The sequence below is a fragment of the Camelus ferus genome, chromosome 31 (genome assembly GCF_009834535.1).
Source record: "Camelus ferus isolate YT-003-E chromosome 31, BCGSAC_Cfer_1.0, whole genome shotgun sequence".
NCBI lineage: Eukaryota > Metazoa > Chordata > Mammalia > Artiodactyla > Camelidae > Camelus > Camelus ferus.
The window spans coordinates 10,380,423-10,398,531 of NC_045726.1; the positions used below are offsets into that span (position 1 = coordinate 10,380,423).

The window sequence follows — 18,109 nt, forward strand, 5'->3', positions numbered from 1 at the left end:
GCGCTGATGTTCTTTGGCAAACTGGTCCCGCCTGGGTAGCATGTCCGTTCCTGCAGTGGGTGTGGCCAGAGCAGGGGTATTCTCGCTGGTCACACCTGAGTCACTGGTCCACTCTGGGGGAATGTGGGTGGTGGGGTCAACCCTGTTGGAACCACATGACGTAATTAAAGATGTTTATACAAAGGAAAATAGGGGTGTTGTTGCCTGAAGAAGAGGCAGTGGGTACTTGGTAAACTAACACAACAGCTATCTGACGTAGTAGCAGGGATTAAGTCTGCAGAGACGAGCAGAAAGGGAATTCTGGGAGGAGAAACAGTACAGGCATCAGCCATGGAGGTGGGCTGGAGACACTTTATCTGCAGCCTGGTCCCCCTGGGCGGCGCAGGGAGGGTGGGGGGGTCCCATGATTGCAAAGGAGGCGACCAGCCTCTTGCCCTCTTTGTGTTCTTTTTAAAATAACATTTGTCCTCCTCCACTTCATCATCATCATTATTTTGTCTTTTAAGTTTTTGTTATAGAAGATTTCCAACTTACACAAAAGGAAAGTGACTGGATAATGAATCCTACGTACCCATCATCCAGTTTAGTTAGCCTGGATCCAGTTATTAATGTTTCGACCATCTTGTTTGACTTCTCTTATCCCGTGTAGTAGTTTAAAGCAAATCCCAGACATCAAATCATTTCACCCCTAAATATTTCAGGTATGTATCTCTAACATGTAGAGGTTTTCAAAAAACCATAACCACAATACATGATCACACTTAAACTTTTCTTAAATGGTCTAGACACAAATCTGTGTTCCAATTTCCATGATTTTCTCAAAAACGTCTTTAAAAGTTGGTTAGTCTGAATTCAAATCCGAACTCCACACATTGCCTTTGTTTGAGAGGTCTCCTAAATTTCTCTCTTCAATAAGCTTTGACTTGAAGATTAATTTTTTAAAAATTTTTAATTAAAAATAAAAAAAAATTAATTAAAGTATAGTCAGTTACAATGTGTCAGTTTCTGGGGGTACTGCATAATGTTTCACTCATATATACACATACATATATTCATTTTCATTTGAAGATTAATTTTGAGTCTCTTTTAATCTGTAACATTTCCTCTGTGCTTTACTTTTCCCATGACATTGATTTGTTCAAGGAACTGAATCATTCTGGGTTTGTCTGGCCGACATCTCAAGATCGTGAAGATGCTATTAACGTGTTTCTCTCTTTGGAGCTGTTGCAAGTAAACTGCAAGATGGATCTAGAGGCATGATTACAATTAGGACCAATTTCTTTCTCTTTTTTGGCACATCTCCTGAGTAGGTGGTGCCCTGTACTCTCTGTTGCCTCACATCAGGAGGTACGTAATGTCTGCTTCTCTTAAAGGGAATGACTTCAGTTTTTCACCTTTAAAGGTGAAAGGTGTTTGCTGTGGGCTTTTTTAGTAGATACTATATTTTAGGTTTAAAACTTCCCTTTTATTCTTAATCTAAGAAGATTTCTTAAGAGTCATGAAAGGATGCTAAATGTACTCAGTGCTCTTTTTGCATCTATTTATCTATTTTCTTTTCTGGTTTTGGTAACAAGATTTTCTCTCCTCGCAGAATAAGTTGGGGGAATGCTCCCTGTTTTTCCTGTTCTCTAGAAGAGTTTGTGTTGGATTGGAATTGTGTGTTTGAATGTTTTGGTAGAATTTGCCTGTAAGCCTTTCTGCACAGACTTCGTGTTTTCTTTTGGGGGTATTTTAAACCACTGATTCAATTTCTTTAATGGTTTCTGAATATTCAGGTTTTCGACTTCTTGAGTCAGTTTTGGTGAGTTACATTTTCCTATGAATTTGTTTGCTCCACCTAAGTTTTCGTATTTTTTGGCATCAAAAGTTTATATTTCCTCTTAATGTCACCTTTTTTCATTGCTAATATTCTTTATTTATGCTTTCTTTCATTTTTCTTGAGCAGTGTTGCCTAGGGTTTATCCATTTTATTAGTCTTTTAAAAGAACCGACTTCTGGCTTTTTTGATCCTCTCTATTCGAAACTTACTTTTTTCCATCTCATTAATTTCTGCCCTTTATTATTTCCTTCTTTCTACTTTCTGTGTATTCCTGTGCACTTCTTGAAGTTTTTTGAGTTGGACAATTAGCTCATTAATTTTAGTCTTTCTTTTTTTTTTTTTTAATTAATATCAGTGTTTAAGGCAACTCATTTTCTTTCCAAGTCTGCCTCAGCTATAATCCTCAACTTCTGAGACTTAGTTTTTTCATTATAAAATAGGTTAAAAGTATTTTCTATATCTATTTCAACCTAACTTTTACTGTCATTTCTTTTTTGACTCGTGAGCTTTTGGAAGTGAATTTCTATTTTTCTAAAGAGTTTTTAAAAATTGAGTGTTAATTTACATTCAGTGACACACACAGATCACATGGATAGTCTGTTGAATTTGATCAAAGGCATAAATCTGTATAAGTCACACATCTGTCACTATGTAGACCATTTCCACAGCCACAGAAAGGTGCCTTGTGCTCTTTGCATCTATTCTTGCTCTTCCTTTGCATAACCTGAGGCAGCAAATCTTTGGCATCATAGAATAGCTTTCCCTCTTCTAAAATTTACTGTGAATGGAATTATACTTTTGTGTCTAGATTTCTTCTTCAACACAGTGTTTTTAAGTCTCTTCTATGATGTTGCTTGTATTCTTTGTTCTTCTCTCTTTTCCTCTTCCTCTTCATCCTCATCCCCACCCCTCTTCTTTTGAGTAGTTCATATTCCATTGCACGAAAATACCACAATTTTTATTTATCCATTCCCCTGTTGATAGATATTTGGGCTATTTCCAGTTTTTGACCGTTATGATGAAAGCTGCTATGAATGTTTTTCTGTTAAGTCATTTTGTGGAAAATGTTTTTATTTCTCTTGGATAAATACCTGGGATTGGAAGCTCTGAGTCATAGGATAAGTGCATGTTTACCTGCACAAGAAACTGCCAAACAGTTTCCCAAAGAGTTTCTACCAATTTCACACTCCCACCAGGAACACCCTCACTAGCATTGGACGTTTTAAGTCTTTTTCATTTTAATTATTTCAGTGAGTAAGATGTGGTAGCCTAGTTGTTTTTTTAAAAATCAATATTATTGATGTATAGTTTACCTACAATAAAATACACACATTTTAAGTATTTCATTTGGTGAGTTTTGACAAATGTATACAACTGTATAACCACCAACCCTAATCAAGATATAGAACATTTCCATCACCTGACTAAGTTCCCTAATGCTCCTACACAGCCAGTTACACCCTACTTCTGCCCCAGGTAACCATTAAATTTATTTCTACCACTTTTGATTCCCTTTGCCTCTTTTAGAATTTCATATAAATAGACTTCTACACAAATAATCTTTTTTTTTTTTTTTTGGTATGGCCAGCCTCTTTCACTCAGCATAATTATTTTCTTAAGATTCATGCATATTTTTATGTCCAACATTAACATTTTCTTTTTATCGCTGAGGGGTTTTCCATTGTATGGATATACCACAACTTGTTTACCCCATATCCTTCTGGTGGACATTTCATTTGTTTTTACTTTTTGGCTATTCTGAATAAATGTTTTGTGAATATTCTTGTACCGTATTTTTTGGATATATGTTTTCATTTTTCTTGGATAAATTCCTGGGACTGAAATGGCTGAACCATATGATAGGTGTTTATAGAACATTTTAAGAAACTACCAAACTATTTTCCAAAGAGATTGTATCATTTTACAGTCCCACCAGCAGTAAAATAGAGCATCAGTTGCTTCACATCCTCTCTAATGTTTGGCATGGCCCATCTTTTTAATTTTAGCCATTCAAGTGTGTAGTGGTATCTCATGGTGGTTTTAATTCTTCTTTTCCTAATCTCTAATGATGTTGACCATCCTTTCATGCACTAATGTCTTTTGTGAAGTGTCTGTGCAAGCATTTCACCTATTTTTATAGGTTGTTTATCTTCTTATTACTGACTTGCAAGAGATATTTATATAGTCTGTTTATAGTTATTTGTCAAATATTTTCTCTCATTGTGCAAAATGAGAGAATGTGTATCATTTACTTACCTGGATCTCTTAATGTGCAGATTTTAATTTTATGAATTCTAGTTTCTTTTATGGTTAATGCTGTTTTCTTAAGGCAACTTTATCAAAGTTTGAAGTTTCCTTTCATTCCTAGTCTGCCAAGGGTTTTAATTATAAACTGTTGTTGGATTTCAACCATTTTTTCCCGCACTTATTGAGACAGTCAGATGGTTTTTCCATCTTTAGTCTGTTTATGATTAACTGTATTAATTGATTTTCAAAATGTTAAAACTTACCTAACATTACTGTGATTAACCACACTTCGTCATGACAAATTACCTTTATGTGTGGGTAGCTTTGACTTGCTAATACTGTTAATTCAATTTGTTAAGAATTTTTGCATTTAAATTCATGAGGATTATTGGTCTATGATCTCATCTCTTTGTACTTCTCTTTTGAAAGAGTTTGTGTAAGATTGATATTTATTCCTTAATTATTTGGAATAAATCATGGAAGAAACCATCTGAGCCTAGAGTTTTCTTTGGGGGAAAAATTTTAATTATGAATTCAACTTTTAAAACATTTATAGTGCTATGGAGATTTTCAATGATTTTGTATTAGTTTCTATAATTGTTGTCTTTCAAGGAATTTTTCCAGTTTCATCTAGATTGTTGAATTTGGTGGTTTCACCTTGTTCACAGTGTTCCTTTAATATCCTTCACTATCTGTAGGATCCATAGCACTGTCCCCTCTTTCATTCCTAATAGTGTTAATTTATTTCTTCTCCTTTTGTTTTTCTTCATCAATTTAGCTGGAGATTTATCAATTTTTACTTGTATTTTCAAAGAACAAACTTTTGGTCATGTTAATTTTCCTTATTGTTTGTCTGTTTCCTGTTTTACTGATTTTCACTTTAATCTTCATTGTTTTCTTCCTTCAACTTGTTCTGTGTTTACATTTCTTTTCTTTTCTAGCCTCTTAAGCTAGAAACATAAATCGGTGATTGAAAAAGCTTTGTTCTTTTTTTATAGTCATTTAAACTCTAAATTTCCTTCTAAGCACTGCTTTATCTGCATCTAACAAATTTTGGTATGTTATACTTGCAGTATCAGTTCAGCATGAATTTTCATCTATCGTTGGATGCGGTGTTCTGGCATCATTAGGTCCAATTGGTTGATAGTATTGTTCAAATCTTCTGTGATGTCCTTACTGCTTTTCTGTTCACTTTTCCTTACAATTACTTAGAAAGGGATGTTGTTTTTAAGCTTTATTGCTATTGGTCTAGAATTAGCTCATAGTCAACTCACAGACCCCCATAGAGTCTTGCCCTATACATTTCAGCCAACCGCTCAGGGGAACTCTGTGCAGATTTCTGGGGCTCCTCCTCTGCACAGCTCTCTCCTGCCCAGCACTTGGTTGGGTACCCAATTCCAGCTGCCTTGGCAGCCCTAGACTCTGATCTCCATTCCTTCCACTTTGTGAGACCACTGCCGTCTTTTGGGGCCCTACTTCTCTGTGAGGTGGTTTGGAAAGTGTTCTGGGCAGGAAGCTTAAGTGAATCTGCAGCTCACCCCTCCTGTGCTGAGTACAGTACCTGGCAGCTTGTAACTGTTTATTGAATGAGTGAACAAATTCAGTGGGAGGCCCACACCGCCTATTATGTTTTTAAATGTTTCTATGTCTGGAAGAAGGTTGCTCTGTGAAGCTGAAGTAAGGACAATGACGGATGATGGAGAGCAAGCAGGTTCCACATTATACACTTAGGGGTCAGGCTTGTTGGGGTTTTGAGAGTTCAGAAAAAGAACCAACCATCAGATGACAAATCTGGGTAAAATCATTAGTGGAGATTCTTTCTTTCATATGGGGGAAGTTCTAGTTTATCACAAAGGACAATGTCAGAAGCAACATAGATGGCTTAGGGCAGTGGTGGTTCAAATAATTTGATCACACCCTCCATTAATAGAAAAATTGGGAGATTATTCTTTTGATCTCTTAACTATGTAAATTTATTTATGAGTTATTTGCTATGTCTTATTTATGATTTATTTCCTACATTAATGTCTCAAAGCAAAATTGCGCTTAGGATGAGGTCGATCTTTAAGGATAATATATATAAATTTCATTTTTCAAGTTGTATTTTTGAGCTGACTTCATGTCAGATCTGATTCTGTGAAAACAAAGTATGGCCTCGAATGAATAAAACACAATAAGAAGATGTTTTAATATTTAAAAGTTTGTTCTTCTCCCTGGAGGGTTTAGTTGGGTAGCCGTTCTGGAGACCTTGGGTTCAGGGGAAAGGCTATAAGGAGGTGAGCGGCCTGGCTAAGGGTTGGCATCTGGCTTCCTTTTCGAAGCCTCCAGCTTTCACAGCAGAAAGCAGGCTCCGTTCTCCAAGTCCTGCACTGCTCTCGCTTGTCCCTTGTCATATTTAGGGACAAGGCAGCCAGGGTGAGGGAAGCCTGGCAGCCCTGAGATTTGGGGCCTTGTTACCGCTTTGTCACTAGCTTGCTCTGGGACTCTGAGCACATCTGCTTCTGTGGATCATAGGCCCCTCCCACCATTCTGTAAGAGGTAGCTCAGTATAGCTGGCTTCTGTGAATCCTGGGTTCAAATCCACGTAAAGCCTATGTGGCCTTGAGCAAGTTACTTTTTTGAGCCTTGTTTTCTGACCTAGAAAATATAACTATATTCAGTTCATGAGGATTAAATGAGATGCTCTACATCAGTGGACACGTATTTTCCTTTCTTTATCTCTTACATCTGTGATTCTCCAATTTTCTCTGGGGCATCAAAATTCCTGGGGAATCCTCCCCTCACTCCCCCATCCCACTCCGTCTCTGCAGTCCTGAAGCACTTGGTCTGGGGTGAAGGCCCGCAGTTTGCATTTTTATGGGCTCCTGGGTGGTGGTCCCCCCTGAAAACACCGGCCTTTGTATCTCTCCTCCCACATCAAACACAAAGCCTTGCACTTCAAAGTGTTCAAAAGAAAACAAAAGGACTGGGCAGGTGAAGGCAAGGAAAAACAAACCCCCAGGGAGGCTGCTCAGCCTGCCCGGCCTCTGTTTCAGGGCGGTTCCTTGTCTGGCCTGGTCTGCCTGGCCCTGCTGGAAAGCATGGCGGGGTCAGACCGTGTTTGTCAGCTCTCCACGCTCCTCTCCCCTGGCTCTGTTTTGACAGGTGTGTCCAGGGCTAGCGCAGCAGATGTTGCCAGCCCAGCCCTGGCCAGGGAAGAGGAGCAGGAGGGAGGCCTGGGTAGGGAGGTGGTTCTGCCCAGTCCCCTGTCCTACCCCAGCTGGAGGGGCACTGAGGTGGCCTGGGAGGAAGGCTGGGCAGGTCAGGGGTTTTTTTAGAGCTGCTCAAGGACGTGCCTAGGTCTGTGGCTACCAAGAAGCCCCTTGCTCTGCTTAGAAGAAGGCCCAGGAGCTCCTCCAGGCTTTGCATGTCTGGTGGCAACAAAAACAATCCAACGACAGAAGCTATGATTCTAATGCAGTGACTGCCTCCGGCCGCTGTCACTTTTCCGTCTGGATTCAGGCTTTGCTGCCTTGGGCCTGGAAAGATCCAGGAAAGCAACCAAGCAGGGCAGGAGGAAGAGCACTTGGTTAGAATTGCAGGACAGGAATCGGGCACACCAGGATGACTCCCAGATGGAATCCAGCCTGGGCCACACTCTTTGTTTCCTGGTAAAGAAACCGAAGGTTAGAGCGGGGCAGGGCTGAGCCAACAGTCCCACAGTAAATGGAGGACCCAGCAGGGAGAAAGCACGAACTGCCCCATTCCATGTCCACGGAGACTCATTCGGGAAGCCCACCCAGGCTCCCCACTGCCCGCCCCACCCACCCCTGTGGTCAGCTCTCGGGATTTTCGACACCTCCGGTGGTTCGGATGCCCCGCAGGACCACGTTAGTACTAGGGTCTGTTTGCTGACATGAGACAGAGAGGGATGGGGGTGGGGGCGCTTTCTGGGAAATGTGCACAGGAGCAGCCCAATGGCCTTAACCAACAGCAAAACTGAAGTGGCCGCAACACCAGAGATGGAGACACTGAGTTGCCCAGGAACCGAGAGGCTGGAATTCTAGTCCCAGTCGGGCAACAAGCCCCTCCGCCTCTCTCGGCCTTTGGTTTCTCACTTGAAAAATAAAGGTGAACTGGGCGAGTCACCAGCTCGTTCCTGGCTCTAAGCACGTGGACAATGCCGGGTGGGAGTGTGTGGGGGCTCGAGTCCCGGCCACTTGGCTGCAGAGGAGAGTGGTGAGTGACACTGTGATTCCAGAAGCCCGGGGTCTGCAGGGCAAACGCTATCATGATAACGCCTGATGGTTACGGAGTGATAACCATCACCGGGTACTAGGTGCTGAATTGTGTCTCCATAAAAGTCCATGTGACACCCCAGCCCTCAACGTGACTGATCCAGAGATAGGGTCTTAGCAGGTAAGGAAGGTTAAATGAGGTCATAAATCCAGCAGGTCCATGGCCTTCCAAGAAGACGAAGAGAGCCCTCGCTCTGTCTCTCTGTCTCTGTCTCTCTCCCCTTCCCCTACATCTCTCTCTTTCCCATCATGAGAGGGCACAACAAGAAGGCAGCCATCTGTAAGCCAGGAAGGGCTGACACCCTGATCTTGGACTTCCAGCCTCCAGAACTCTGAGAAAATAAATTGCTGTTGTTTGAGTCGCCCTGTCTGTGGGATTTTGTTATGGCTGCCCGCGCTGACTAAGACACTGGGAAATTGGCCAAGAGCATCATTTTACGTAATGCCCTCAGCAACCTCATGAAGTCGGTACAGCTATAACCCCTGTTTTACAGGGGAGGAATCGGGAGCACGAGTGAAGTCACCCGAGACTGAGGGTTTCAATAGAGATACTTCTAAAAACTCTATCTATGTGACTCTGGGAAGTTGATGAATCTTTCCAAATCTCAGTTTTCCCATCTGTTAAAGTAGGGAAAATAATAATATAGAGAGATTACAGATATATAGCTGTTATAGCTACAATACAAATTGTGGTGAGGACTAATATACGTAAAGTGCTTAGAATGCATTCTGCTGCAGGAGAAACCCTCCCACTGGTGTTTGCTATTATTATTACTGATAAGGTTATCCTCCTGTTCCTGTGTAACCAAACGCAGATTTCCTGGCTGGCTTTGCTCATGGTCACTCTTGTTCTTGAGCCTCTAATTTTTCACCATGTGCTCCCTCTCCCTCTGCCTCTGCCTCGTGGCCACTGGGTCAGGCAGACCTGCTGCTCTCCCAGCAGAGCTCAGGGTTTCTGGAGTGAGGGGCCGGGGGTTTAGGATGGGACTCCACAGTGCGACTGAATACCCAGGGGGCCCCCGCATCCATTGGTTCCCGTTCAAAGGACAGGTGAGGCGGAACCCCTGAAGGCATCGTGCCCCCGGTCAGGCAGAAAGGACCAGAAGACACCACCGTCCTGGAAACAGCTCTTTACTGAGTCAGTGATACTATGTGACAGGATATCGTACATAGACAGGAGGGTTACATGGCATTGGGGGTGTCGGGAGTGCAAGCCAGTTGCACATGTATTACAAGAAGAGGGGGTCAGTAGGGCTTCTGGAAGGGGGAAGGGTCTCTGGGTCGGGTTGCGGAGGGAACAGCTCCCAGCCCCCACCCTGGGGTGGTGGTTATCTGTTAGAATACAAAGTAAGGAAGGCCTCCCTGTGAGTTCGCCCTGCTGGGGACGCCCCAGGGCGCCTCTCTGCCAGTGTATGCAAGACGTTGGAGGTGGGTGAGAGGTGACATCAAAGACAGCCTCTTGTGGATGTGGCCAGTCCTCCCCCACCACCTTCCCGCCTTATCTGGTCGTGCTGCCTTGTGCAGAGAGGCCTCTAGGTCTCAGTGAGGGGGACAACGGATGGAGGGGGGTGGGCAGGGGGAGGGCTGATGCAGGAGGGGAGAGCTGCCCTGTTCCCAGGGTCAGCCCTCCCCCAGTCGCCACAAAGTCATCAGCCCAGGATGGGAGTGGGACCTCCGGCAGTGCAAGGGAGGCAGCTTTGCAGACAGCCAGTGAGCACAGCCTCAGCCCAGTCCTCCAGCCTCCCAGGTGCTGGGCTCCATTTTGGCTCCAGGGCCTGGAGAGTGTCCCGGTGCAGATGAACTCCAGCTTGGTCTCTTTCTGGGATGCTCCTGAGAGGCAGATGCAAGGATTATGAGAGAAATTTTCTGAAGACATGGGGAAAAATGTTGAAATTCTGGGGGCACAGTGCTCAGGGTCCAGGTGGAGATGCTCTATCCTGTATGAGGTGGGGGTTGTTCCCAGGACTCTGCCCCATGGTTACGGGGAGGGTCTCATGGTTGCCAAATCCACCTCATCACCAGACTCTGAACCATAATCCCCTGCAAATGTTTTCCTGGGTCTTTTCAACCTCTGGAAGCCTCAGGGAACTGCCAGCCAGGAGGGGTGTACAGATGCTGGCAAGACTGGCTTGAGTCACCAATTCAGAGCCAGAGTCAAGACCTTCCTCCTGGAGGTAGCCCCTTCCCTGGCAGGCTCAGTCACAGGAGAGGGGGTCTCCTGCCCTCTCCTCCTGCCCAGCCAGGGCCACCCAGGTGGCCCCCCTGGCCAGCAGGGAAATGCGTGTGTGTGTGTGTGTGTGTGTGTGTGCGCGTGTGTGGGGAGGCTGCTTTCTATGGTACAGTCAATACTGGGGAGCCCCGAGGTGCAGGGGCAGGCCTGGGGAACCCCTTCAGGATCAAAGGACCACAAAGTCTGTAGGTGCAGCTTTTCGGGGGTCTCGCTCAGTCCAAGCCCCCTTTCCTGCATTCTGTGTGGCGGCGTCCGGGACTGGGTCCCTCCTCAGTAGCGGCTCTGACTTCCTGGTGGGCCTGGGGGCCCGGGGAGCCCAGGGGGACCCTGGATCCCTGGTTCACCCTTGGGCCCCGTGGGGCCCCGCTGACCTGGTGAACCTGTCTTCCCGGCGATCCCTGGTTTTCCCTGTGGCCCCTCTGGCCCCGGGGACCCAGGAGGCCCCTCCGGCCCCGGGGGCCCCACATCCCCTTTGGGGCCTGGCTGTCCTCTCGGGCCTCCGGCTCCTAAGCTGCCCTTTGAGCCTTTGAGGCCTGGGAAACCTCGAAGGCCTACTGGCCCCCTTTCTCCCACAGGCCCGGTGTCCCCAGGTTGCCCCTGAGGACCCTGGGGTCCTGGGGGGCCCAAGCTGCCGGGGTCTCCTTTTGGTCCTCTGCCGCCAACGGGCCCTTTCACACCCACATCTCCCTTGAGTCCTCTGGGTCCTGGAGGGCCGGGGGCACCTAGGGTCAGAGAGAAGAGGGGAGAGGTCAGTCCCTGAGGGTAGGTCTTCCGAGGCTGTCCCATGAAGCGGGTGTGCAGCAAAGGGCACTGTGACACCCGAGAGTTGGAGGCTGCAGGGCCCAAGTCTGCTGACTGCAGGCCGCTGATCTGACCCCTCTAAGTGGCCTGGCCACCTGTGAAGTGAGGCTGAGAGTCCCGAGCCCCAGCTTACATGGGTAGGTGTTTGGCCTGAGGCCTGTGCCCAGGGAGCTCTCATTGTCCTGACTTCGGGGCTTGGCCACAGTTCCACACACGCACGCCGGTCAGGGGCTGAGTGCCAGACAGCTCTGGGGAAAGGCCAAGGCCGTCCAGGATTGTCTGTCCTGCTCCGGAGGCCAGCCGGGCCACCTACACTCATTATGGTCTTTGGCTGTTATACTTACCGCCCCCTCGCCCCTTCCCACCCCTTTCCCACCTGCAGGTCTCATCTGTGACCTTTAGGCAACAGGAGTGGAGTCAAATGACACAGAGGAGAAAGCCAAGAAAGTGAGGTGTGAAAAGCAGATACCTCCCAGTGTGAGTGAGTGAGTGGGCCCAGCAACAGCCCAGAGAAAAGGCAGCTCCTCCAGGAAGCCCACCCTGACCACTCCAGCCTCTTCTCTGAGTTGCTGGAGCTACTACCTTCTGAATCTTTTAGTTGACATGTAGAAAGAGAAGCCACAGCATAGTGAAGGCAAACCCCTGACACTTATCTGGTGGCCCCACGAGACTGTGGAGTCTCAGGAAGACAGGGAGGCTCCCATCCCCTGCCCTGGACACGGAGCCCAGGCACACGGCAGGGGAAGTTCAGTATCTGCTTGAAGAGAGTGAGTCACCAAACAGCCGTGGACCCCCTGCTCCTGCCCAGCTCTGGCTTAGGGCCTGGGGGAGATGCCATGATAAAGACACAGGCCTTCCTTAAAGAGCCCAGCCTAGCACCCAAGCCAGGGGTCAGATGACCTTAATATCCTTCCTGCCAGGTCACCACCTCTCAGAGCTGTACCAGCGCAGAGGACACAGACCAGAGTGTGGCCGTCACTCTGGCCAAAGCACATCAGATGCCCAGGGGGTGGAGGAAAGAGGACGCTGTGGCCTAGTGAGGACGGGGGTTGTGGAGAACAGCTCTGGCCCAGGTGGAGCCAGGCACAGCGCAGGCCTGGCTTTCTTCAGTGGTCTTGGCGGAGGATCGTGGGGTGGGGTGGGATGGTGGTAGCAGGGAACCCCAGCCCTGGCCTGGGAGGTGAGTGTTCATGCCTGTACTCAGCTCTCCCTGAGGACTCTGCTGTTAAAGCATCCCCTTTGCAAGAGAATCCTGGGGTCTTGGGTGAGGTGACAGCTAGTCCAACTCTATTTCACCGAGGAGGCAACTCAAGCCCAGAGAGGTGAGTGATGTCCCCAGGGTCTCTGAGCAGAAACCAGAAGCCCGGCGGGGCCTTTCAGAGAGAAGGGTCCTCTCTGCTGGAGCCAGGAGCCCTCCCAGGGGCCAGGATCCAGTTCTGCAACATCAGGGCCCCTTCCCTGGCTCATGCAGACACCATGGCTGTCAGTGCTGGGCAAGGCTACCTGCTGCCCATCCTCGGCCTCCCCACTCCACTCACGCCCCCACTCATCTACTTCCCAGAGCGTTTCTAAGTGGAGCAGAGCACTGTCCTCTAACTACGATCTAAACTGGAAACCAGAGCCCAGGCAGAGTCAGCCCCAAGCAGGGCCAATAAAAACCTTCCGTTCCCTGCCACCCACTGCCGTGCCCACCTCCCCCACACAGCGAGGATGTGGCCTGTGTGGGCTCGGCTCACGTGGCCTGCCAGCAGCACCAGCTGGGATTCCATCATCGGCTGGCTGGCCGGGGTGGCGACCTGGCCTGGGAAGCAGCAGGGCGACAGGACCTGCCCCTCCGTCTGCAGCAAACAGAAGGAATACACAGCACAGCAACCGGAACAACTTGGAACAAAAGGGCACGGAAGATGCCCAGCAGGGACTCCTCCCCCAGCCTGGCAGGATGGGCTGGGAACTGGCAAAGCCTCGGTGCCCGTCCTCATCCCAGCTCTGCCCTGGGCACCTGGGCCACCTGGGGCTGGGAAAGATGTGCAGGTGGCCGGGAGTCAGAGGGCGTGGAGGGATGCTGGGAAAGCCCTATCCAGGCTCAGATCATCTATAAAATTCAGAGTTGCTCCTGACAGTCCCTTAGGGCCCCGTAGCTCTTGCCTCTGTCCCTCTGGAATACGGCTCCCAGGCTTGCCCCAGCTCCCTGGTTCTCCTCTCTTGCCACAACCTCTTCTGTGGCTGCCATTCCTGTCCCCTGGGTGGATGGGCCCCGTCTTCAGCCTGGACTCAGGAAATGCCTGAGAAGTCTCACCTGGACAAGGACGCCCGGAGGTCCGGCAGGAGCCCCGCACTCCCTCCGTGGGACCCCCGTCTTTCCCACGCCACCATCTCTAGTGTGCGCCCTCTCCTCTCTGGCCCCCAGGGCACAGCAGCCAGGTTTGAGGATTTCTCGGGGTTTCTATGCCAACAGCGAAGGAGAAAAGGCAGAGAGTAGAGGTCTCTCTTTTGCTCCTCTGCACCAGCCCCCTTCCTTCTGCGGAGGCTCTTGGGTGTCTTTCCCTGGATGGGGAAGGCTAGGCGCCCACACATCCAGCGTGAAGGTTTCTGCAGAAGCCTGGGTCACACTGTCGCCTCATCCCCCAGGAGCTGCAGCCTCCAGATATGTGGAAGGAGGCCTGCCAGGAAAAAGGTCACCTCCTTCTCCATATCCTCAGCCACAGCTGCCACTGCTAACACCATCTCTGAGAACCCACACGTGGCTCCCAGGCAGTAGCTGTGAGGACATTCAGCGGAGTGGCTTCGCCCGAGGCCCGGTGTTGGGGCGCCTACACCGGCCCTGTCCTGCAATGCTCAGTCCAGCTCACTCTAGCGTCTCTGTGACCCGCCTCTTCTCCGGAAGGGGAAGGGCTGGGAGAGCAGTGAACATTTGCTAGTTACTAGGTCTCTCCTGGTCCCCAGCGCCATACGTTGAGATCATCACTCGATTTCACACATGTGAAACTATGGTGCAGAGAGTGGTCACTGTCCCACCATCACCAACCAGGAAGGGATAGAGACAGAATGCAAACCAGGGCCTGAGAGGCTCCTGGCCTCTTGCCCAGACGGCCTCCCACTACCAGAACCTCCTACCCTAGTGCTGCTTGGAGGAGAGGGAGGGTCCCCACAGAGCAGGGAAGGGGGTCACTTGCAGGGCTGTCTTCCTCAGGTGGGCCCAGCCTCCGCATGTCCCTCCTGGACCAGCCAGGAGTCATGCAGTCAGAGGGGTGGGCTGGCGGGACCCGGCTGGCCAGGGAGGAAGTCAACAACAAAGTGCAGCGGTTGGCACAGCGGGCAGGGATGCAGGCAGAGGCTGACCAGGGGCTCTCCACCACAGGATGCTCCCTGACACGGCCTGTAATAAGATCTTGGTATCAACAGGGCTAAAGGGAAAATTAAGGGGTGGGGGTGGGGGTGGGGGTGGGGGTTAAGTGCTGCGTTGAGCACTAGGGGCACATTTAAGACAAAGGAAGAAACGTGAGCCGCAGTGGCAGGCAGGGAGTTGGGAGAGAGGAAGAGCGCCCGGAGTCCGGAGGAGGTCCGTAATTACTCAGGAAGCCCTGGGCTGTAATTAGGCCATCCCGGCCCATCAGGGGAGGGCCACAGCTGACTGCATGTCTGGGAGGAGTAGGTGGTCTGCTTTTCCCTTACTAACACTTTGGGTACCGTTTCCCCTTCTCCAGTCTCTGCCCCGCACGTGACACTAAGCAGGACGTGGGTGGAAATGCCCATTTGGTACCTGCAACCCCATGCTCTCAGCGTCTCTTCTTCCGACTGGGCACTAGACATGTGCATCCCAGAGCCTTGGCGAGGGGTCAGGGTTTTAGTCACAGTCTGACCTTGAGCTCATCCCTTCCCCTTTCCCAGCTCAGGTTACCTTTCTGTAAAATAAGGACACCAAGACCCACCTTGTTCACTGTACAAAAGTTATTGTGAGGCTAAAATGAAACAAAGTGTATGAACAGGCTTTGTCATGAGGAAGGCTTTATACGTCATTTGTTCTTAGATTGAATACAATTTAAGAACAACAAAATGACCAGAGGATGAGCCCTAAGGACTATCTACTAATGCCTTCACTGGAACACTGCGTCATAGGAGTCACACGGGAACATATTTTAGGTGAAATACTGTGGGAAGGTTTCAGTTACCAAGGAGATACTCAGTAACTGGTTTTGTTGCAAAAGTATGACCACAGGCAAACAAGATCTTTCCTCACCCCCATCCCCCACGACACCACCCATCTAGATTAAAGAAAAAAATTAGCCTGAGTGGTAGCAGAAATGCTCAATAATATAGAAAGGGAAAACAGGTTTGCAACTAAATGGTTAAGGAGAATCAGAGAGTCAGAGAGGTTGGTTCCAAGTCTGAGCTCAGTGGAGACAGCGGAGCTGTCTGGGATCTCTTCTGTCTCCTGGAGCTCCCTGAACGGTCGGGCCCAGGTTTTTGCACCCCCCATCCATGTGACTGTACATTCTAGAACTGCCAGATCTCAGTGGCTACTTAACACTATTCTCCAGAGCCAAGAGCTGCTATGTTTTCAGGTTGAACATTCTTCCCACAAATACACATACTTCCTGGGGAGGAGTCCAGGGAAATTTGATATAGCCATGCAAATTCCTGTATGGAATCCCAATCAGGAGTTTTTGGACCAATTTCCAGGAGAAAAACTTGGAAATACTGCTGAGAAGGACCAAAATGAAAAGGTAATGGTGTCTGTTATGGATTGGGTGGTATCTCCTGAAAATTCATATGCTGCAGTCCTAACCCCCCAGTAGCTCTGAATATAACCTTACTTGAAGAGAGCGTCTTTACAGAGGTGACTAAATGTTAATGTGGTCATGAGGGTGGCTCCTAATCCAACAGGGCTATTGTCCTTATAAAAAGAGGACATGTGGACGGAGAGAGACATGCACCAAGGGAAGATGATATCAAGAGACACGGGGAGGTGATGGCTGTCTACAAGGCAAGACCTGGAACAGATCCTTTCCTTACAGACCTCAGAAGGAACCAACCCTAGTGACATGTCCAGCCTCCAGAGCTGTGAGAGAGCAGATTTCTGTTGTGTGAAATCCCCCAGTCTGTGGTACTGGGTTACAGCAGCCCGGGCTGGCTAAGACGGTGTTTATTTCAGAATGAAGCACTGGTGCGCAGAAGCCATGGAGCTTTTCAAGTGAATTGGAAGTGTGGGCCAACTAACCCACCTCGGAAATGGGATCTGAGGGTAAACTGGAGGTGGAGCTGCCCCAAGGGCAGGAGAGGTCTGTCCCTCACTGGGGACATGGGTGGGCAGGAGACAGGAGTACCTGCAGAAACAACAGACAGCAAACAGCAGAAGGCTCTCTCGTTTGCTCAGGGGCTTTTAGAAGGATGGGGTTTTATGTGACTTTGGAGGGGAAGGCCACTCAAAACAGCCTGAAACTTCGGATCGGAACTGCCTTGAATCTGAGTCGTGTGTCCCTTCCTTGCTGGCTGTGTGATTCTTCCCCTGGTGCTTTCTGGGTTCACAGTTTCAGGGATGATGGAAATTAAAGGAGATGATGCCTGTGCTCAGGGTCTTTGCACGTTTGCTCCTGCATCTGGAGCTCCTATGCTCATCCTTGCCGACCCTGACCTACTCCCCCACCTCAGGCCTCAGTTCAGACATCACCTCGATGGTTCATATTATGTGTCAGCTTGACTGGTTGCCCAGATATTTGGCTTGGACAAAGAATGTCACCTGCCATAGCAGTAAACAAAAGATGTGGCTATCAAGCCATCAGTCACCTGCAGCCATCCCTGATGGACACCCGAGAGGATTCAGAATGGGGAAAAACAAACAAACCCAGAATACTGGCCCGAGATAGTTAAGGTGCATATCAAAGGAATAATTTCATTGAGCCCAGACTCTTGCATCGTTCATATACAGAAAAGTGCTACATTCATTAACTTGAGATGTCTTATTTGTCTTTAATTAGCAATAATCTTTTGATATTCAACGACCTAGATTCTTTTTTGCAAAAATCTCCTGTATATCCAGGCTCCTCCCTTACCTCCTTGGAGCGTCCCTCAGAACTTTCTGAGAGGCTGTCTCCTGGACTTAAGTCCTCAATATGTCTGCCAAATAAAATGTAATTCTCAGCTTTTAGATTGTGCTTTTTTTTTTTTTTTCAGTTGACATTGTTCAAACATTCTGATTGTGCCTGTGAGGGTGTTTTGGATGAGATTAGCATTTGAATTGGTGGACCAAGTAAAGTAAATTGCTCTCCCCAGTGTGAGTGGGCCTCATCCAATCAGTTGAAGGCCTGAAAAGTACAAAAAGGCTGACTAAAAGGGAACTCCTCCTGTCTGACAGTTTCAAACTGAGACATCAGCCTTCTCCTGTCTTTGGATTCGAACTAAAACATCAGCTCCTTCTGGGTCTTGAGGCTGCCAGCCTTCAGGCTGCAACCACATCAGCTATCCTGGGTCTCAGACTTTTGGACTCAGACTGGAATTAAACTATCATCTCTCCTGGATCTTCTGCTTGCTGATTCACCCTGCAGATCTTGGGACTTGCTGGCTTTTATATCTGTGAGCACCAACTTCTTATAACAAATCAAGGTCTCTCTCCAGAGATCTTAATGGACATAGGAGAGATATGTATATATCCTGTTGGCTGGCTCTGTTTCTCTGGAGAACCCTGATTAATACAGATTTTGGTACCAAGAGTGATTCTAGGTGAACAGAATTTGAAAG

General features: G+C 48.1%; 1 protein-coding gene across 1 annotated transcript in view; it reads right to left on the reverse strand.

The window, feature by feature from the left end:
• Positions 1 to 9,458: 9,458 nt before the first annotated feature.
• The window catches only part of SCARA3 (scavenger receptor class A member 3), a 32,175-nt gene continuing 23,524 nt past the window's right edge, over positions 9,459 to 18,109 (reverse strand). The window contains exon 6 of the mRNA XM_014567064.2: positions 9,459 to 11,295. Within this exon, the coding sequence (XP_014422550.2) occupies positions 10,844 to 11,295 (452 nt within the window). The 3' untranslated portion in view covers positions 9,459 to 10,843. The remainder of the gene's footprint in view (positions 11,296 to 18,109) is intronic.